General features: G+C 40.2%; 1 protein-coding gene across 1 annotated transcript in view; it reads right to left on the reverse strand.

The window, feature by feature from the left end:
- LOC114552223 (seizure protein 6 homolog) overlaps positions 1 to 14285 on the reverse strand; it is a 165692-nt gene extending 151407 nt beyond the window's left edge. Inside the window, exon 1 of the mRNA XM_028572869.1 lies at positions 14089 to 14285. Within this exon, the coding sequence (XP_028428670.1) occupies positions 14089 to 14285 (197 nt within the window). The remainder of the gene's footprint in view (positions 1 to 14088) is intronic.
- Between the last annotated feature and the right edge of the window lie 8718 nt (positions 14286 to 23003).

Below are 23003 nucleotides of genomic sequence, written 5' to 3' on the forward strand. Positions count from 1 at the left end.
CTTCATCCTTATAATAAGAGATTATGTTTCTGGACATGCAGACAAGTTTTCATTAATCTCGAAGTGGGAAAGAACACCTGAAAGTGTTTGAAATGGTGTTCTCTCCCAGTCCCAGTGCATGGCTCAGCTATCAGATGTAATGCATGCTCTATTTTGCCACGAGGTCTTATTAGGTCCTAAGATAAGAATTGTGACCCCAGAGCTGCTTCACATTTCTGGGGAGCGTGGCCAGATGAGGGAAAGGAGATTGAACAAAGCTCGGCCCCGGGGCTGCCTCGCCGGGGTGATGAACTCTTTTTTCTGCTTTGCCACCAGCACTTTTCACATATTCTGTGTGCAGCCTCAATCCAGATTCATACACTGAGAGTTCAGCACTTCAGACCCTCAGGACCTGCACAGTGAGAAGCTACTAAGGTATATGAAATATGATTTATTGGAATAAGAAATTACTTTCTTACTGATAAATGCAGTTCACCAGACAGCCTGGTTAGATCTGCAGTCTATCACAGGACTGACATAGACAGAAACACATTCATTCCTCTGGATGGTCAGGAAGGAGGAATCCATCACAACAAATGACAGATCAGGAATTGAACCTTCATCCTCTGTGATTCCCCACTGTAATAAAAAAATATCTCTAAAAAAATGTGGCATGCACCACAATGGCTGCTAGAAAGTCTCTTAATATTTAATGCTATTTAAATAGGATACAAAGACCTTATTTCCACAAGACGTTTGGGTCTTGGTAATAACTTCTTTGAGACTCTCCTTGTCGGTTGTTTGTCAATGTCAATTTATTTATATAGCACGTTTAAAAACAACTGGGTTGACCAAAGTGCTTTACAAGGTAAAAATCACAATAATACAACAATTGAATACAGAGTACATCACAAAGGAAATTATAAACGAATAAAAGGTAATAATATCACTCCTTTTTTTACATTCAAGTGACCTCACTACAGCACAACTATTCTAATAGCCCAGTTTTTGATGTACATTGATTGACTGTAGACAACAGGGTTGATGTTTTACAAGCTTTTTTAGAAAATAAAACCAGACGGACAAGGAATTGTAAAAATGGCCTCAGGGTTCTAAGCGTTAACTGGAAGGAAAGGCCAATGAAAAAATATGCGTTCTTAACAGTGATTTGAAGTGTTCGAGAGTGGGTTCTTCTAATGTGAAAGAGTAAACTGTTCCACAAGTTTGGGACGGCTACAGCAAAGGCTCGATCACCTCTGGTTATGAGCCTGATTTTTGGCACATCCAGGAGGAGCAGATTGGCTGATCTCAACACTCTTGCTGGAGTATGATGAGGAAGGAGCTCGGTCAGATAATCCCTGGATAGATTTAAAAGCTAACACTAAGCTTTTTTCCTGTCAGGAGGCGTGTCGTTTGTTCAAGATTTATTTGGACTGTCGCTTTCTTTTACCCATGACCACCAACTTTTCCTTAAAAATAACCAAGTAGTTTTATTTGTCTAAACTCATCCAAACATTAACCATAGAGGAGACAGATCCAAACACACTCATACTTGAGTCACTTTTCTAACAGTCATGTGGGTGTTTATGCAGGGCATTGACCTATGACCTTATGTTTGCTTGATTTACAAGCATCTTTGCCTATCGTGCTCTGCTGTAATGCTTGCCGTTTGCTTGTCCTTCCTCAGCTCCATTCAGACTTCTTCCTCATTGACAGAATGTAGGGTTTCTGGTTCTCGTAACAGCCAACTACAACAATGACCAGTAAAGCTAAATTCAAACTTAAACGCCTACTACTTTCTTTTACAAATCTATATGGTACACAATTTATGAGATGATGAGGACGACAGTTTTAGCTTATTTAAAATTGTAAAGGCAGAACATGTAGTGCAACCTCTAGTGCAATAACCAAAAATGAAAAGAATGGAGGGGGGGGACCAACTCAGCAGCTGAGATGCTACCCACTGTTTTATCCAAAATAAATGCAAGAACAGGAGGACTTTTAAGATAAGGAATTATTCTGATACAGTATTTCTGAATTTAAACCCAACCATCAACCATCAGCAAGAGATACTGATCAGTTTGTAGGGATATGAAATTATTTATTAGTAACTTTGGATTTCAGACCGGTGATTCACTGTCATCTCTGCTGTCTGTAATTCTGGCACCATCCTTCCTCGAAAGACGACCCCATAGGTTGTTTGTACATGTAGCAGTTACAACCCATATTTAAGCTTATCGTTAGGCTTCTACCTCTAGTGGCCACAGTAATTATGACGGGAGCCAAGCAGGAAGTCATGTAACGTGGTAAAACCCCAAACCCCAAACTAAACCATGTCACTCTCTGTGTCACATGCATAATTTTGTCATGTATGTATAAGCATAGAAGTAAAGTAGCATAACAATTGTAGTGATTTTAATTCTAACCCAAACAACAATCTTTTTCTAAACTTAAAGTATCTCGGGTGGCAGTAGCTCAGTCCGTAGGGACTTGTATGAAGGTAAATATGGTGCAAAACCTGAGAGCTTGAGGAATACAATGTGAGAACTTGCAGAACAAAAAAATCTGAACTTGTATGTTAAAATTTGCACTTGTAAAATTAAAATTTGCACTTGTAAAAAATATTGACACGTGATCTGAATTTGAAGTTACAAAAAGAAAATGAAACACAAGAGCTTGTAAAAAAAATCTGAACTTGTAAATTGAAATTTGCACTTGTAGAAAAAATATTCACAAATGTGTAGATTGATATTCGCATGAACACAATGACAGCTGCAAACTTGTAATGCAACATTTACTCGTGTACTTTTACTTTTTTTTACTCAGGTTCATTTTCCATCACAACCACAATTCAGTGATTACAACCTCTCAAATCTGTCACTGTATGTGCTCTCTCGCATCACAAAGTGGCGAATCTGCACCTCGACTTTTGCAACACTTGTTGCGATACATTTGGTACAAAACTAATCTGTACCTGTGGACTAATGGTGCGTTCTTTTTGTCTTGTAATCGCGACTAGTAGCTCGAGTGTGACTTCACATCCATGTCGGAAAACGAGTAACCGTGGGTTGTTGCGTTCTTTTTGTCACACAATACTACGAGTCGGAGAAACAATGGATTTTTGTAACATTTTTAGTAACATTAAGGATTCTATTCACCCAGTTATTGACATATTACACACATATATTTCACAGTTTGATACATGAAAATTACGTTTTGATTAACATTAACGTTCGGCTACTGCTCTGCTTTCTGCTCAAGGCTCGGCTTAAGCCGTTGTTGTCATATAGCAACCGAGCGTCTCTATCCAATTTCAGCTGCACAAGCTACAAAATAACTAATCAGGCGGTATTTAACTCCTAATAAGACTGTAGCAACATGCCTATAGGTAGCAGTATACAGTGCTATGTGTACCACTTCTTCATTTGGTTACAACAAAGACAAAAGTGCTTAAAATTGTAGAAAACCACAATGTTAACTACGTGTGATGCACTACGTAGCCATCTTTGAAAGTGAACTCGGGGTTCTCTGAGTTCATACGACTTGACAAGTTGTATATACGACCTCGGTGGCGTTCTTTTTGCAACTTCCGGTTCGTAACTCCGGAAAACAACTCGTAAATCGACTTCGGTGGACAAAAAGAACGCACCATTAGGCTGTGGAGCTCTGAGCCAACAGGACGGGGAAAGCAGGGTTTCTATCGCCAGATGAGGGACAACTCGGTCCGGCTTATTTAGCTATGTAGCATGCCAGTTCACCTCCTGGGCACTACCAGTTGCTCTTGAGCAAGGTACCGTACCCCCCCCCCCAACCGCTCAGGGCGCTGGTCCAGCCCACTCACTCTGACATCTCTCCATTTGTGCATAAATAAGTCCTGAGCATGTGTGTGTATTTCAGGCCTGTATGTAGTGATTTCTAACAAACAGAGTGTAAATTGTACTTTCTCCACTGGGGATCAATACACAGTAAAAAATTAAATTAAGTAGTTTTTTCACAACATTAACAACTAGGTCTGGGTTTAAAAAATACAATTTAAATCTATTTTATTTGAATGATCCAGAATCGATTAATAAAACACAAGAATGTATCTTTGTCTGTATCATATGAAACTAGAAGACCTAAGGAATCCATTGGTACCAACTATGTCATGCTGGCTTGTCGGTAATTGTGTGTTCAAGTTAAATAAAAAGTACATAAATGTAACTGCTTTGTGGTCAGTTCTTAATGTAAACATTGATACTTTTAAGAATACAGAAGGTTAGAGGGAACCGTGTACAATTGTAGAAGCTCTTTCATCTCCAAGCTAAATTGGTATTGTAACTGAAATGCTCCATCAATATCGAATCGAAAATAAAAGTGAATCAGGAATAAAATTGAATCGAGAATAAAATTAATTCGGGACCTTGCGAATCGATTCAATTTGGAAAATCATTGAAAATTCCCAGCCCCATTAACGACATGCCAACTAACTAACCTAATTAATGAAGTGCTCCTATGGGTCGGGTAGGAACAACCTGTATGGTCATATGGCTTGTTGGTAATTCCACAATTCACCTAAATGGGAGCTATCAGTGCTTTACTGTACTGCCCCTGCTGCAGGTTTTGGGGTCTCACCTGGTAAAAGGATCCAAACTGGACCCAGTAATCCCTCTTATCAAAGTCCTGCATCAGGGTAAAATCTGGTTTATCTTGTACACAATGACAATCACATTAGGTAGCTGTCATTCTACAGGGCTAATAAAGACCTCTGTAGTAGATTAATGAGTGTGATTTCTTGATAAGACAAATTAGAAGTCCCCTCTTAGTGTATGAAAAGCTCTGATTGACCTCCCAGGTCCACCTGACATCTTTGATGCTTGGCCAACATTATTTGAATTGCACATCTGTTTATCCAGGGAGGGAGCCTTTTCAATTTAGTTAAGAGAAGCTGATAAGACATTTTAGCTGAGAGACATTTAAAGAGGTCCGTAAACAAACAAAAGGCGAGGACAGATAATCCATGAGCAATTAATTAACCACGGCAGCTCAGCCACATCCGGACACTGGAGTCACTTTTAAGAATGAGTAAATAGAAGATGAGAGTGAAATCCATTTATTTTATCTCAGGTGTCCGCTTATCACCTCCTCTTCTTCTTTGCTTAACTTATCTTCCCTTCTTTTGCTGTCCTTTTCTTTCTCCTCATCTTATCTTTTGCTTTACTTTGATTTCCTCCTCTTTATCAAATGGCTTTTCTCCCCACTGTCCTATTTCTTTTTTCTACACTTTCCTTTCCTTTTTCTTTCTTTCTTTCTTTCTTTTTCTTTCTTTCTTTCTTTCTTTCTTTCTTTTTCTTCCTTTGCATTGTTCTGCTTTTACCCCTTCCCTACTTATTTTCTATTATCCAAGGACATAATTTCAACTGGGGAAGAGGGTCTGGGCTCTGTGGCCTTCTAATCAGATCCAATGGCAATTTAGTTTCACTTTATTCATTCGGACTGACACTTTTTCAATTTTAGCCCATTTCTTGTGTTGGTTTGCCCAAATCAATTAGTAGTAAGTGATTTATGCATGCAGCTGACTTCCCAACACATAAGTTGCTCAACTCTCACCAGAAAGAACTCTGGACAAGTTGGAAAGTTGGCATGCTAAATGTAGCGAGGAAATCTTTAAACTCTTTTGTTGAGGCTATCATAGGCAATGAATGAGTACCCTAATTCCTAAAATATTTTGTTTTAGATTCTGTCTGCATCTATTTGTTAACCTCAATGAACTGAGACCAATGTCGAGCTGTGCATGGTGTTTGGTGGGGTCTGTATCTGCAGAGACCCTGAGGATTTTGTCTTTTCAAGCCATAGGCTTTGGGCCCCACGTGGGTGTGTAACCCCCAGCCTAAGATAGGGCGCAGGGTGTGTAGGTTGTTTACATCATTGTGTTTATGCAGTGTCTGTTTGACCAACACACACATGCATCAACAGGATGAATCTCTGCATTCACATTTAATCCAACAATGCGGCACCTTCCTGCTGGGTTGTGCGGAGCTATGTCTTTATTTGTGCATAAGAATGTAACTGCCATAAAACAATCAGAAAACAACGTTTTACTCTCTCCCTCTCAAATTCAAAGGGGCTTTATTTGCATTAAAGTTTCAAAAACAATGGTGCTAAAGCATCAAAATACAATTTGTCCAAATATTTGGACAGAACACTATATATTATATGTGTTATATTATATAAACATTAAGATAATATTAATATCTCCCCCCCCTCTCTCTCTCTCTCTCTCTCTCTCTCTCAATTTGATTACATTTTAACTGCTTTATTGGGATGAACAATAAAACATGTTCTAGACAAAGCAGTTTACTAAGGATTGATATACATATCACATATAATGTACAAACCCCAATTCTAATGAAGTTGGGATGTTGTGTAAAACGTGAATAAAAACACAATGATTTGCAAATCCTTCTCAACCTATATTCAATTGTATACACTACAAAGACAAGATATTTAATGTTCCAACTGATAAACTTTATTGTTTTTTGCAAATAGTCACTCATTTTGAATTTGATACCTGCAACACATTTCAAAAAAGCTGGGACAGGGGCAACGAAAGACTGGGAAAGCTGCGGAATGCTCAAAAAACACCTGTTTGGAACATTCCACAGGTGAACAGGTTAATTTGTCATGATTGGGTATAAAAGGAACATCCCCAAAAGGCTCAGTCGTTTACAGGATGGGGCGAGGTTCACCACTTTGTGAAAAACTGCATGAGCAAATAGTCCAACAGTAGAAGAACGTTTCTCAACGGACAATTGCAAGGAATTTAGGGATTTCATCAAATTTAGGGATTTCATCATCTACAGTCCCTAATATCATCAAAAGATTCAGAGAATCTGGAGAAATCTCTGCACATAAGAGGCAAGGCCGAAAACCAACATTAAATGCCTGTGACCTTCTTATTGAGTGTTGTTAAAAGAAAAGGTGATGTAATACAGTGGTAAACATGCCCCTGTCCCAGCTTTTTTGGAACATGTTGCAGGCATCAAATTCAAAATGAGTGAATATTTGCAAAAAAAACAATAAAGTTTATCAGCTTGAACATTAAATATCTTGTCTTTGTTATTATTTTATTTATATTATTATTATTCAATTGAATATAAGTTGAAAAGGATTTGAAAATAATTTTATTCTGTTTTTATTTACGTTTTACACAACGTCCCAACTTTATTGGAATTGGTGTTTGTACCTAGGTGTCACGTAGGTTCTGTATTGTCTTTCTCTTCTGATGGTTGGCGCTTATTGGCCTGTTTGCAGCCTAACAGGAAGTTTTGAAGACACAAAGGCAATTTCAAGTTATAGTAGGTAGTAGTGAGATGGGTGACCCCATGACTTTTCCTTTTGTGGTGTTCAGACACATCTCTAGGTGTTGGATGATCTAATCCAATAACACTGTCAAGTCCTTAATCTTCATGACAAAATAGTCACATAGTTTCCTTTTTTCCATTTTTTTTTGACTGAAGAATTTGCCCATTCCTGAAAGTAAACCTCCTGGAGGACGGAGATCCAACATGTGGACTGAGGCATTGACAGCCAGGAGACAAAGAAAAGGTCCCAGGATGGACAATGGACAGAGAAGCCTGAGTTTAAAGAAACAGGGTGAGACTGGATACACAGATTAGCAAACTCGTTTTGAGCCAGTGAATATGATTGGTATGTTTACTATCCAGGGAGATGGACAATAAAAGGTTTTATTTTAATTTTTGTAAGCCAATAAGTGAAAGCATTTGAAACCATTTTTTCAGACAGTGGTGTGTGTAATTACACTGGCTTATCAGACACAAAGTAAATCATGTATTTCTTCCTAAGCTTGGAAACTGTGTATACTAGATGACTCATAAGGTACCATACCCCCAAAACGGGTACTGTACAGACAAAAGCAAAACTTTGGTGAATTGTTGGACTTTTCAATTATGCAACATAAAAGTGTTCATCATCATCATACCATGTTTTCCCCAAAGGAGCAACTCACGTAGAATTAAAGGCGTAATTTGAGAGAGACAGACAGACAGAGAGATAGAGAGAGAGAGAAGCACACATCTGTGCCTTGGAGTATCAAAAAGAGGAGTATCTTTCACTTCCTTTTGCTTTCTGGTTCTTTGACATATTTTCCTTCCCTTCCATATATTTCTGTTACTTTCTTGTCCTTTTCTCTCCACATCAGCAACAAGAAGCAGCTGGCAGACATCATTGACCATGATTTTCAACCACATATTCATTTTTTATCTTAAATATATTAGGCCTGGCATCTGGAAGGTCAATGGCGTAATGGCCATTGTATATTTTATGAGCAGCAGGAAGCAAAGCTCTTGTAGTTAATCATGTGGTGGAGGGGGTTTTCAGGTAGAGACAAGGGCACTACTTAAATCATCACAGAAGCCTCCCCAAAAAGGTCAGATGCTTCAAAACGACACTGAATGCCCGAGAGTGGATTGAGTGGCTGTAATCATTTGGAGCGTCTGCCATTGTCTACGGGCCAAACACATTTGTGGAGGTGACATTGGACATCTACAGTGCATTCCCATGGCCACTGCTACTGTAGTATGAGCCATTCCACGGTATGTCACATTCTGAGGAAAATAAGTTGAAATATTTTTTTCCTTCACCCCTGTATTCAATGTCTTAGAGTCGTTTAAGTAAATGTGGCCATTGAGTGATGAGAATACAGATGCATCTGTGTTTCTACAGGAGATTGTTGACTGAAAGTGCTGTATGCTAACACTGTGGGGGTGAACTGTGGTGAGCCATAGCTGGCCACACACAGTGACAAAATTAAGACATTAACACATATTGCAGCAGCTCTTAAGCTACTAAATAGTAATTCATTTTAAACAAGATAACAATAAACATGTTGTCTCCATCCAGTTTTCCTACTACGGCTAAACCATAGCAACCTTCTTAGTGACAAGAAGCAATTTAGTAAACAATGCAGAATTTAGGTACTGTGAACCTAAATTTTGTAAAACAATCATCAACAGTGTCTATTGTTTGTGTGATTAGTGGAAGAGTCGCAAAATTGACAAATGAGCAGAGGGACACTGATATGCACACATGTTGTGAATGAACACCTTTTTTTCTGGTTTGCTATGCTGAGAAAAATTCTCATCAATTCAATGAGCTTCACCTGGAGGGCACGGGAGTTTCACACTTTTACTCCCAGTTTTACCCACACTGTGATTCCTCGACCAACTAGGAGTAGCTAGTTCAGTACAAGGACAACCCGTTACCACTCCCAATTTGTAAAATACTGACGCTTTGTTAGTGATTCTCAGCGTCGGATACCGACGCAAAAATCCCCCTTTAGTATTTGTATGGAACTCAAAGGCATAGCAGCAGCTCGAACGCGGCGCTGTAAGATGACGTAGTATTAATAACGACAATGGTAGAGAGTAGTATGAAAGACCGAAAACCCACATAAGGAGGATGGTTGGGGTGGTGGATGGGTCAACACAGGACTTTCACTCTGGAAACCGGGGTTCGTTTCCTGTTATTGTCCCGCGTTTCACTGAAATGTACATTTTGTAACCTCACCCACGATCGTATCCTAAACCTAACTGTCCCGTTCTTGTGCCGAATGTCAGATCAACCTCTTATCCCGCCCTGTATACTCCTGCAGGGCCAGCAGTGCCATCATGCAGCCAACACAGCATCAACTAGTGGTATCCCCCACCGACGAAAGCAAGTTTAATAGGCAAACATACTTTTCTTCATGCAGGTTTTGTCACAAACAGTATTAAAGTTCGGACTGATATTTAGTTATTTACATTGTGTTCTGCCGTTATCTTATGCTAGGGTATTTGATGCTATCCTGTATTCCATGCAAGTCGGGCCATCTCCTCCTCCTGCGCTCCATAGTGGACAATGTGACGGTGAGACAGTGCCGATTAAACATTAAGAACAAAGTTTTATTTCAGATTTGAGTTGGATGTGTTTATGGAACAAGTATCACTCAGTAAAAGCGCAAATAACACTGCTGGATTTCATCTTCATGGTAATGTGGATGATATGGAGTGAAAAAATGTGCGTGAGACATTAATACTTGAAAATATTACGAGTAATTGTTATTCCCACATTTACTTTCTACAGTCTGACTTCAGTTCACCACCTCACCATCTGCGTCGCCAATTCCTATTTTGTGTCCAAAATGTGCGTACACATGGGTCAGAGTTTGCGTGGAGGACCGCACATTCTGCCGTCAAGTTTGTTTTTTATAAATCACAACCTTTGTGTGGGAAGTGGCGTACGCACATTTTCAGCCCCGTTTTGTGCGTACGCCACGTTTATAAATGAGACCCCTGGTCGTTGTATCTGATGTTAACTTTATTATTTTAGCATTACACGGTTGCCCTTTGGCCTGTTTCGTTTCTGAGTGATTGCCCCCTGAAGTGCAAATAGAATCTACATCTAAGAATCTACATGTGAATTTTCATACATATACATGGACATTTACATGTCTAATTATTGTACAAAAGTGACTTTGATGAGAGGAGAGCAGTAAGAACGCTTGGGCGACGCTTATGTGACGGTATAACTTCAAATTAAGGAGCTTTTACTGCATAATTTGGATATGTTGAAGCATGCCATTTTATTGTGAAGAATTGTGAAGTATGGTCCCGAATGTGTTCCACATTGATGTTAATATGATCGACTTGTTATTACGGTTAATAGTTTTGGTGAAAAACAACTTCACAGAATGACATTAAGTGTCACAGAATGTAATAGGAGCCCCAGGTTCTCCAAAACTGGCCCTGTGACAGGGAAGAAGAACCGAGAGCAGAGACAGACAGCAAAGTCGTAGCCACTTAATATCAATGGAGTCCTCTACTGTGGCAGATAGTGTCCAGTGGGAAATTATACAGAATGGTTATTGGCCACTTAACCGCCATGAAGGACAATGGCCTTCCTTTTCAATTATACTGAATTAAATAAACACATACACACTCTCTCTCTCTCTCTCTCTTTCTGTCTCTCTCTCTCTCTCTTTCTCTCTCAAATTTCAATTCAATTCAAAGAGGCTTTATTAGCATGACCAGATTGACACACAGTATTGCTAAAGCACATAAACAGGGAAACATTTAACACATTCACATACAGTTGTACAGTAGGATGCAGACAATAAAACATATTAACATTCGTGCAAAAGCAACAAATGTCAACAAAATATAACAATAAGAACAAAACTGATGGATATCAGCAACAACATAAAAACAAGAATTTTACAGTTGTGTGTGTGTGTGTGCGTGTGGGTGTGTGTCTGTGTGTGTGTGTATGTGCGCGCGTGAGTGCGTGTCTCTGTGTGTCTGTGTCTGTGTCTGTGCATGTGTGTGTCTGTGTTTGTGTGTGTGTGTGTGTGTTTTGTGTGTGTGTGACATATTCTGCTGCTAGACTACATCTCTCTGTGTTCTCCCAACAGGATTAGCATTTTATTTATGTTGGTTATTTGGTCAAATGTAGGGTGTTTGTGTTTGAATTTGGGAAAAATTAGTTTGGACTGGATGCAGTTCTGTGCATTCTGTCAGGAAGTGTAGCTCTGTCTCGACTTTGTCTCTCTTGCACAGCTGGCAGAAGCGCTCCTCTTTGGGAGCCATGATTGTTTGTAGCAGCCTGTCTCGATGGCCAGGTTGTGCTCACTGAGTCTGTACTTGGTCAATTTAGTTCTTAGTTTAATATCAGTAACTGTGGTCAGGTAGTCCGCCACACTGTACTCTCTCTTTAGGACCAGATAGCACTGCATTTTGCTTTTGTTTGTGTGTTCCAATAGAGAGGCAAAGTCCTTCCCCTTACTGTGGACTGCCATGGGACCTTAAAGGAGAATTCCGGTCGATTTCAACACGTAGCTCTGTCGTTTTTAAATTTGGAGTGCTGTCAGTAGCGAGAAAAACAAAAACAATCGGTGTTGCCTACACCGTGTTATCCTCCTGCTACAGTTTGCCCCCAGGATGCTGAAACAGAGGCTAAAAGCACGTTTAAAACAAAGTTTTAAACGTGCTTTTAGCCTCTTAACATGTTCGAAATGTAGTGATTCCTTCCGAGTCAACACAGGGAATCTGACTGCAGTAGATGTGAAAGAAATGCATGAAGGTTTTACAAATTCAGCTCTATTTAGTTCCGGTGTTGAGACGGCAAGACTTAGGGACCGTCTACAAACTACACCGAAATGAGATACAACAAAATATTTAATTTAATGATTAAATAAGGTAGTGTCTCCAAACTTACTCCAATTATAACTTGTCTCCTGCTAGTTGTACTACAGCACTTTTAAAAAATATTTTTGTTTTATCTCTTTTCGGGGGTTGTAGTTTGTAGACGGTCCCGAAGCACTTGCCTTGCCGTCTCAACACTGGAACTAAACAGAACTGAATTAGCACAACTTTTATGCATTTCTTTCACATCTACTGCAGTCAGATTCCCTGTGTTCACTCGGAAGGAATCACTTCACATGGGTAGGCACTTGTAATGACATTTCGAACATGTTAAGAGGCTAAAAGCACATTTAAAATTTGCCCTGTTTCAGCCTCCTGGGTGCAAACTGTAGCAGGTGGATAACACGGTGTAGGCAACACAGATTGTTTTCTTTTTTCTCGCTACTGACAGCACTCAAAATTTACAAACAACAAAGCTAAGTGTTGAAATCGACCGGAATTCTCCTTTAACTCGGAAAAAATATGAACGGTAGTGAATGGGGAAAGACAAATCATTTTTGTATCCTTTTGAATTGAGCCATGAATTACACATATGATATTCATCATTTTGCAAGTCAAGAAAGTGTCAGTTTATTGTTAAACTGTTGAAGTATAAGACTGTGAAAATAGGAAGTCAGGAAGTCAGGAAGTGAACTGAGCGTCAGGACCAGCTGAGTGAAGGCACGCTTCTCTTTGCTCAGCTCTTAGTATTGCAGGGCTTTCTGTTAATAGGAGTGGAGTTCACTGTTTTTTAGATGTAGCCAATATTTGATTGCACGTTTATTAATTTTGATTAATAATGGGAATTGGCCTAATTCAGCTCTGCAGGCGTTGTTGGTGGTTTTTCTTTGCACCTGTTAGATCCTTTTACAGAACTCTAGATGCAGGATTTCAACTGTTTTTTTTTCTGAAATGGGCCAAATTCTGGTAGGAGATAGGACCCCACAAATCACTACCTTAGAGGAGAATTAGTTCTATTACAGATTCAAATAATTTGAGCCAGATTCTAATATGAATATGAATGCATAGAATGCTCTGCATGCTTTCTCTCTCAGCTCAGTGGAACTTATTTTCAGTCCTAAATAATTGTAATCTGTACAGTTGTCTAATTTGTGTGTTCCTAATGTGAAGCTGTACTGTATGTGTTTCCTTGAGAACTGGATCTTTTTTTAAATTCATTGTCTTTGTCTTTAGAGTGTTTACTGCCAGGGCCCAGGTGTGGCAGTACTGCTCCAGCAGGTTCAGGTTCTGCTATAAGCCCTGTTCTGTTGGGGACAACAGAACCATGTCATCTGCATAGAGCAGGAACTTGATCTGAGTCATGTAGAGTGACACCAGGTGCTGCTGATTTCTCTAGGATGGTTGCCAGTTGGTTAATATAGATGTTGAATAGAGTGGGACTTAAACAGCAGCCCTATCTGCTTCTACGCTTCTGACAGAAGAATGTTGTTCTTTTATTGCAAATTTTAATACTGTACTTATTTATCCGGTGGATGGTGTCAGGATGGAAGTGTCTTTGTGGGAGGATGGTAGAGATTATGATCTTTGATAAGGGGAAGGTCTGTGTAGCCCTCTGTGCTACTCTCTTCACAGACTCTGCTACCCTCTCTTGTTGTATTCTCAGGTCATTAGTACCTGTGTGAATGATAATGTGGCTAGGCTGACCCGGCATGGGCTCAGTGAGCAGCTGGAGGGCATTGTCAGTCCTGGGGCATTGGATTTTGGTTACTTTGTGTCTGGAGAAAAGCTAGTCCTCGTTCACAAATTTCCCATTGGAATCTATAAGAATAATGATCTCAGCATCACTGGTTTTCTTTTGCTCTCCAGAAATCCTAAGCTTGTTGGTAGTGGCCTCTCTGTATGGGTCAGTGGTGGCGGGGTTGGGCATTACTGCAGGTTGTTGTGATGGTCTGCTGTTAGGGTGGAGGTGGATGGCTGTGGTTCAGGTTGAGGGGGGCTGTTGATGGTGATTGAGGGTTGTGGTTGGTGTTGGCAGACTCTCAGACTGTGGAGCTGCTCCTTGATGCTGAGAATAGTTTGCTCTCTCAGGTGCAGCTCCTCTCTTACAGCAGTGACTTCTCTGCCCATGGCCCGTCTGTCCTATGCAGCTCCTGTCTTACAGCAGTGAGCTCTGTTCTCAGAGCATATCTGTCCTGCTGCAGTTCCTGGACCTCTCCTCTTAGCTCCTGTATGGAGGAAGAAATTGCTGAACTCAGGGAAGATGTTCGTCGTCTTTCCGAGGATTTGAAAACTAAGGATGCTTTGTTGGCCGCCTGCTTAAACGTGGCTCACAACCAGTCGCTCCGTATTTTGACCCTCTCGGTGGCCCTCCACGACACAGAGCCGTGGGTCCCTGCCAGGCTCGACGCCGACCATCAAAGCGTCGTGGACTGAGGTGTTTTGCGGCTGAAGGAAGGCTTTGGGTGGGGCTCCATCGTCTCCTGCATTGCCTCCTGCCATCGGCATCTCCAATCGCTTTGGTGTCCTGTCGGTGCTGGATGTCAACATGTTGGCTGCTCTGGCTCGCGCCAGGTTGCAGATATTCTGGCTAAGATTGTGGACCTGATACTCTCATTCCCAACATCCATTAAACATACCATTGTCCATTGTAGACACAATGACATGTCCAATAACTCTACTAGTCCACAGAACAGCTACATAATTCCAGTTATTATTAATAATAGACCACACAAAGTGATGAGTCGGCAAAGAAGTAAGAAGCACTCAACTGCAAACATAGTTAATTTGGCATCCATTCCCTGTCAGCTACAGCCTGTCCCAAAAAATGTGGCAGATATTTCCCATAATACAATAGCTCTAAATGTCAGATCATTAACAGGAAAATCCTTTTTAATCAATTTTTTACTAAACACAATCTTTATTTTATGTTTTTAACTGAAACCTGGTTATACCAGAATAACAGTGCTACTGTTCTAATCGAGTCAGCTCCCCCTGGCTTTGGTTTTATGAGTGAGAATAGAGTTGGCAAAAGAAGGGTTGGAGTTGCTATTTTGTTCAAAGACTTATTCATATGTACGCAAATATCCGTTGGAAATTTTGCTTCCTTTGAATATGTGGCTCTTCAGCTAAGGTCCTCCGCTAGAGCTATATTTCTAATTATCTACAGGCCACCTAAGTATTGTGCTGCCTTTTTTGATGACTTTGCTGAACTGATGTCTATGATCTGTGTTGACTTTGACTGTGTAATTGTTGCTGGAGATTTCAACATTCATGTCGACAACCCCCAGGATAGAGGGACAAAAGAGCTGTGCTGTATTTTTGATAATTATGGGCTGACTCAACATATAACAGAGCCTACGCACAATAAGGGTCACATCCTGGACTTAATTATCTCGAATGGTCTGAACATTTCCAAGGTTATGGTGAATGATGTTGCTCTCTCTGATCATTCCTGTGTATTTTTTTATCCGTTCTATCTCTGTGCAAAAAAGTTTTCAAACAAAAGGCAGACAAAACAATTCCCAATATGACACAATTTCAAATAATTACGAATAAAAACCTAGAGGACATTATACAACATCTGAAAACCTCCTCCTGTTGCCTCAATATTCTACCGATGGGATTCTTCAAAAATGTTTTAAATTGTTTGGCTTCTGATCTTCTACAGATTGTAAACACGTCTCTTTTTTCAGGTATCTTCCCACAGGCCCTGAAAACTGCAGTCATCAAGCCAATCTTAAAAAAGAGTAATCTAGATTCATCACTAATGGACAACTATAGGCCAATATCACTCCATTTTTAAGCAAAATCATTGAAAAAGCAGTTATTCAACAACTCAAACTTTTTCTATCCCTAAACAATAATTTTGATGCCTTCCATTCGGGATTTCGACCGCACCACAGCACAGAGACAGCTCTTGTCAAAGTTTTTAATGACATCCACTTGGACACAGATGGTGGTAAAATTACAGTCCTAGTATTACTTGATCTGAGTGCTGCATTCGATACAGTTGACCACAACATACTTTTGGATCGATTGGAAAACTGGTTTGGCCTCTTTGGCTCTGTACTAAAGTGGATCCAATCCTATTTAAAGAAGAGGAACTACTTTGTGTCCATAGGTAATTATGCTTCGGAGCACAAAGATATGACGTGTGGAGTTCCCCAAGGCTCTGTCCTGGGGACTCTTCTGTTTAATATCTATATGCGTCCACTGGCCCAGATAATGAAAAACAATAACATTAGTTAGTTATCATAGTTATGCTGATGACACACAAATCTACATAACGCTGTCGCCTGGAGACTACAGTCCAATACAAAAACTGGCTAGGTGCATTGAACAAACTGATGATTGGATGTGTCACAACTTTCTTGAATTGAATGAAGGAAAAACTGAGGTGATAATTTTTTAAGCAAAAGAGGAACAATTAAGAACCAGCACACAGCTTCAAACTATAATGTTAAAAACAACAAACAAAGCCAAAAAGGGGGAAGCAGTGTTCAGTTTCTACGCTCCACATATCTGGAACAAACTTCCGGTAAAGTGTAGATCGGCACCTTTGCTCAGCTCTTTTAAATCAATGCTGAAGACCTTTCTTTTAGATACTGCCTTTGTTTAATTATTTGCGCTGCACTGTATTGTGAATTCTATTCTTTTATTCCTGTATTTAATCTGTTTTCGATTAATTGTTTTTAATTTTGTATTAACTATTTTTAATTTTGTTTTAATTAATAATTTATAAATATTTTTTAACTGTGTTTCAACGTTTTATGTAAAGCACTTTGAATTGTACCACTGCTGAAATGTGCTATACAAATAAAATGGCCCTGCCCTGCCTAATAAAATGAATTTGTTTTTACCTTAAATAGTGTGGTTAGTGTTTTAGGTTAGGCTATGGCCATACAAGCTTTCAAATGTTGCATCACTTTTTAACATCCCGGCTGTAGATAAAGCAGGATTTTCATAACATTACATGTAATTTAGCTGACGCTTTTATCCAAAGCAACTTTTGCTATATATGTCAGAGGTCGCACGCCTCTGAAGCAACTAGGGGTTAAGTGTCTTGCTCAGGGACACATTGGTTGATGTATCGCAGTGGGAATTGAACTCGGATCTCTCACACCAAAGGCACGTGTCATATCCACTGCGCCATCACCAGTCATCAGCTATTTAACTTTGGGCATTACATTTTTGTATGCCTAGCAATAATTTTCTATGACTTAATAACAAATGAAATTCCATTGAAATCACGTTGATCCTTATTTAAGTTGAAATTTCAACATTGTTTCAAAATTCCTGATAATTGAAATACCATTGAAGTTCCATTGATCTATGGACAGGATTTCAACGTTTCAATATTAAAACAGGGTGCAAATGATGTAGAATCAACATCAGAGTTTGATGTTGATTCAGTGACTTAATGTTGACAAAGGAATGTTGATTTAACATAGTTTCAATGACAGTTTGCTATCTGGGAAGGCTTCAATTTGTCATAAGAGTCTAAATGGCAAATATAGAAATTTAGTAGTTTTGGCGACGGAGCCGTCTCCTCACTCTGAGTTCAACACCCCTTGGATCTAGTTCTCGTAGAATTAATCGAACATCCTCTTTCCTTATGTTTTATCCATTCTCCTTGCATTTTGTGTACATACAACTATATCCGTGGAGTTGGCCAGATGTTTGTAACTGTTCATAAATTAAAGTAACTGCCCGATCCAAATCATTGTATCCCTTGCGCCGGAACAGATTACAAGACTTAAAAATCTGTTTTAAAATGTAGTATCGAAAAAATATAATGGTGACGACTTTCAAGCAAAGCAGCAATGTCCTTATAATTAAGACCTAGATTAAAATATAGTGCAACTAACTCCTGTACTGTAGTCATTTATCTAGCTGTCACTGTCTCCAGTATTGCCCAGGCTACTGTACATCAATATACGGCTTTCATGTGCTCACACAAAAGTTTTGCTTGCTCACACGAAAACGTTTCATGTGCACACCTGAAACATTCATATGCACACGCAAAAGTTTTCATGTTCATTTTCATGTGTTTAGTTAAAAATTCTGCACATGAAGGTTTCGTGTGAGCACATGAAAGTTCCACGTGAGCACAAGAAACTTTTTTTTTTGCTCATGTCTCCTTAGGGGCTCTGTAGGCCTCAATCTGATTGGCAGAAAATGCCTCCTTTGAGCATTTGTAGCATTTTACTAACCACTAGACAGAGCACAGACAGGACTGCACCACACACAGTGACAGAGGGGCGCTGTTTCACTCCACAAGCTAAAGAAGAAAATGATAATGGCATGTTTTGGTAAGGTAACTCTAGTAATCATAAATTTAGTTTTTATATTTTAAATTATGTTTTATATTTTTATGGGGAGGCCAATTGTTATTGGATTAAGCCATTCGTGTTACATCATAGCCCGACCTACATAATTGTTTGTTATTGAGTGCTGCGTACATACAGATATTTACTACCATAGACAGGGCAAATTAATCTGAACAATTCTCACAATTTTGCAGTTGTTACTTTCAGTCACATGTCTTGCTTTGTTTTTAAGCTGCTTTGTATAATAAATAATGACCTTAAATAAGTTATCAGATACAGTATATAGCACTCTATTTAGGCAACTAAAGGCACCAGAGAGCAGAGAAACACTTGGACACTATGGAAGTATGTGGCTGAGAGGAAAGAGGGCGGATATTCAGCTTAGCAAAACCCTCAACAACTCCTGGACCCCCTGCAGTTCGCCTATAGAGCCAACAGGTCTGTAGACGACGCAGTCAACATGGCTCTTTATTTCATCCTCCGGCACCTGGACTCCTCAGGAACCTACGCCAGGATCCTGTTTGTGGACTTCAGCTCTGCCTTCAATACCATCGTCCCGGCTCTGCTACAGGACAAGCTGACCCAGCTGCATGTCCCTGACTCCACTTGCAGGTGAATCACAGACCAGCGTGAAGCTGGGGAAACATGTCTCTGACTCTCTGACCATCAGCGCCGGTTCCCCTCAAGGCTGCGTCCAATGATGTTGCACTTCTAGTCTGCCATCATCGAGTCCATCCTCACCCGCTTCATCACCATCTGGTACGCTGCTGCCACCGCAGCAAGGACAAAGGCAGACTGCAGCGTATCATCCACTCTGTTGAGAAGGTGATTGGCTGCAATCTGCTGTCTCTCCAGGACCTGTACGCCTCCAGGACACTGAGGCGGGCAGGAAAGATTGTAGCCAATCAATCTCACTCCGGACACACACTGTTTGAACCCTTCTCCTCTTGCAGGAGGCTGCAGTCCATGAGGCTGAATACCCAGACTGAATGTGAATGTACAGGGTACAAGTGGCTGAAATGGGTTTCCTCAGGAGGGTGGCTGGTGTCTCCCTTAGAGATAGGGTGAGAAGCTCAGTCATCCGTGAGGAGCTCGGAGTAGAGCCGCTGCTCCTTTGCGTCGAAAGGAGCCAGTTGAGGTGGTTCGGGCATCTGGTAAGGATGCCCCCTGGGCGCCTCCCTAGGGAGGTGTTCCAGGCACGTCCAGCTGGGAGGAGGCCTCGGGGAAGACCCAGGACTAGGTGGAGGGATTATATCTCCAACCTGGCCTGGGAACGCCTCGGGATCCCCCAGTCGGAGCTGGTTAATGTTGCTCGGGAAAGGGAAGTTTGGGGTCCCCTGCTGGAGCTGCTCCCCCCGCGACCCGACACCGGATAAGCGGGCGAAGATGGATGGATGGATGGATGGATGGATGTGAACTAAACTGAATGTGCATTTATGCACAACGTCATTCCTTATCATCTGGACTTCATTGCTCTTGCTAGCATTCTACTGGCTCTGATGCTACAGTGCTGAACATCCAAACCTTTCAAAATCCATAGAGTCAAAAACTGTCTGATCTCATGCAAAAGACAATCAGATGAGTTTTGTCTTGGGACACAATAGCCAGTGTCAAAGATGAGCCCTTCAAGTTATGTACAATGTGAATTCATAAGGGTATTAGGAACTGATTGACATATAGCTTTATGAAATGTGATCTTCTGACAAAAAAATTATAATCTAAACATGAGGTAAATGTCCCTATTGACCTCAAAATTCAAAGCCTTTTTATCTTGTCACACAATTGAGGAAACATAAGCTGGTATTTCCGAATTGGTTGGACTATGAAAGCATGTTTAATGTTTCAGGATATCTATGACGTATTTCTGGCGAAATCCTCTTATAAAATCCAAACATATGGTAGAAGGGAGAGGAGCATAATGGAACTGTATTTTTCAAATAAACAGTTAATTGCTCTTCTGTCAGAGCAGCTGCTATGTAAGCTGTATATCTCTGCATTGCTGGCCCAGAGACGGCTGGAGAACTATTGTTGATGAAAAATTAAAATGCTTATTGAAACCATCCATCTGACATTAGGACAACACCATGCTCAGTGTTTTAACAGTTTAAACAAGGACATTGATTTGAACACAAATGGACAATGTCGAAATGGGTCCAGAGCCATTACATGCACATGGACAATACAGTGTCTGTATAAATAAAAACTAAGCCTTGCATAAGTCAAACACACACATGCTGATTATGGTGTCAGCATGTCACCCTGCTAGGAAGGAAATACATTTAAACCAGAGTTAGTATTGTCAGTCATGGAGATCACACTCTCTCACACAGAGACAGCTGGATAACTATTGTTGGTGAAAGATGGAAATGCTAATCTATCTGGCAGTAGGCCAATTCCATATATATATATATATATATATATTTATATATATACATATAAACACATACATCCACTTAGCCTCTCTGTCCCACTATAACCAGTCCACTCAGTTTTTCTGTTCCACTATAACCAGTCCACTCAGACTCTCTGTCCCACTATAACCAGTCCACTCAGTCTCTCTGTCCCACTATAACCAGTCCACTCAGTTTTTCTGTCCCACTATAACTAGTCCACTCAGACTCTCTGTCCCACTATAGCCAGTCCACTCAGTCTCTCTGTCCAATATAACCAGTCCACTCAGACTCTCTGTCATACCATAACCAGTCCTCTCAGTCTTTCTGTCACACCAATGAGGTTTAACCATGTATCCAGTTAATTTAAATAGCTCACGTTTCTGTATTGTGTGAACAATTAACTTAATTTTATATTGTATATGGTATTTTCTTTTGCGGGGTGCAAATGTTCCATCAAAACAAATTCCTTCCTGAGACTATTTGGCAGAGCCTCTGTCGCTGCATCCGGAGCTTAGCGCCACCCAAGATTGGGATTGGTTTTAAGAAATGCAAACAACCCACTGCGCTGTGGAGGAAGGTCTGGCAATGCTAGACTAGACTTGACTTGACTTGAGGCCTCCCTTATGAAAACCACAAGTTTTCTTTGAATATCATATATATCTTGTTTTTAGCACTGATAACATGAATTTCAAAAATGATATCACACCTGCGTATGTAGCTGGCTTTTCAGCCAAAATAAGTGCTATGGTTGAGATTTTCCGTGACATCAGGCTTGCTGGGGAATATCAAGAGACCATCATATGCTGAATGGATGGATGTTGCTCTTACCTGGACCTCTACTCCATAGCCCATATAGACAGTGATGGTGTAGTTGCAGTCCATGGTGGAGTGAAGAGCAGAGCTGGACTGTGGTGGAGCCTCTATGTATCCTTCTGGCCCAGTTAGGTTCAGCTGGCAGGGAACTGCAGGGACAAACAGCACAGCAGCATGGAAATGATTCTGATGGACACACATACACACACTAGGGCTGTGCAATTAATTGAATTTCAATTTAGATTTTGGCTCCCAACGATCACCAAAATAGTATAATCGAGAAAAAACGTTTTTTTTTTTTCCAAGAACACTCTTATTTTGTCTTGTTTTCTGAATGACACGCGCATGCGCGCATGCGCACATCCGCACGCGCACATCCGCCCCTCCCGAAGCCAGTCAGGGAGGCAAGTCGTGTGTATATCATCCGCTGCTAAAAACCAACATGAAAAAACATAATAATGTTCCCTCAGCATTTAGTTTTGTTGTTAAACTGTATGTAAATGAGCAGGGACGTTAAATCACGTAACATTACTCTAAGGTACCGTCTATGTGCTGGATTCTTCCTTTTTCCTAAGGTTAGCTAGCCAATAAGCCCACTGACTGCGATATTATTGATATTTTGGCACAACGTTTCGTAATGACAGTAGTAGTGGTCATAGTGAGTGAACATGTGATGTGAGATACACATTGTGTTATGTCTGTGGAACTGTTCATTAGCTGTGTAATGTTATGTGTGATATCTGTAAAGCTGAACCGACTCACAGTAGTAAAACAGATTTTATTCTGATCCAAAGACTCTTTCTGTGAGATAAAGGACACTAACAGATTATACCCTGGACACTATCCATTATATCCAAATGTTAATGAGTAATCGTGTTAAATAATCGTGATTTCAATATTGACCAAAATAATTGTGATTATTATTTTTTCCATAATCGAGCAGCCCTAACACACACACTCACACACACACACGCGTTCATATTCCATATTCACAAATATTTTAAACCCCTCCAGAAATGGCCCATCCCAAATGGTCCAAAACCTCTTAGCTGTTAACTTCTTTAAACCATGATCTTTCCCTAAGCTTAAACAGATCATTTTAGTTCACATCATGTGTGTCATTTTGGAGTGCACGGACAAAATTCTATTTTGTTGTTACAGTAAGGTATAATGCCTTGTTGGGCTATACTCAGTCCAAAATGTTAACTTTTGACACAAAGTAGCTGAGCCTAATTATGGTCGGGTCTCTTTCAATATGACTCTAAGAACAACAGAAATGTCAGTACGTCATTAATAGCAAATATTTCGAT

Source organism: Perca flavescens, chromosome 3, assembly GCF_004354835.1.
Source record: "Perca flavescens isolate YP-PL-M2 chromosome 3, PFLA_1.0, whole genome shotgun sequence".
NCBI lineage: Eukaryota > Metazoa > Chordata > Actinopteri > Perciformes > Percidae > Perca > Perca flavescens.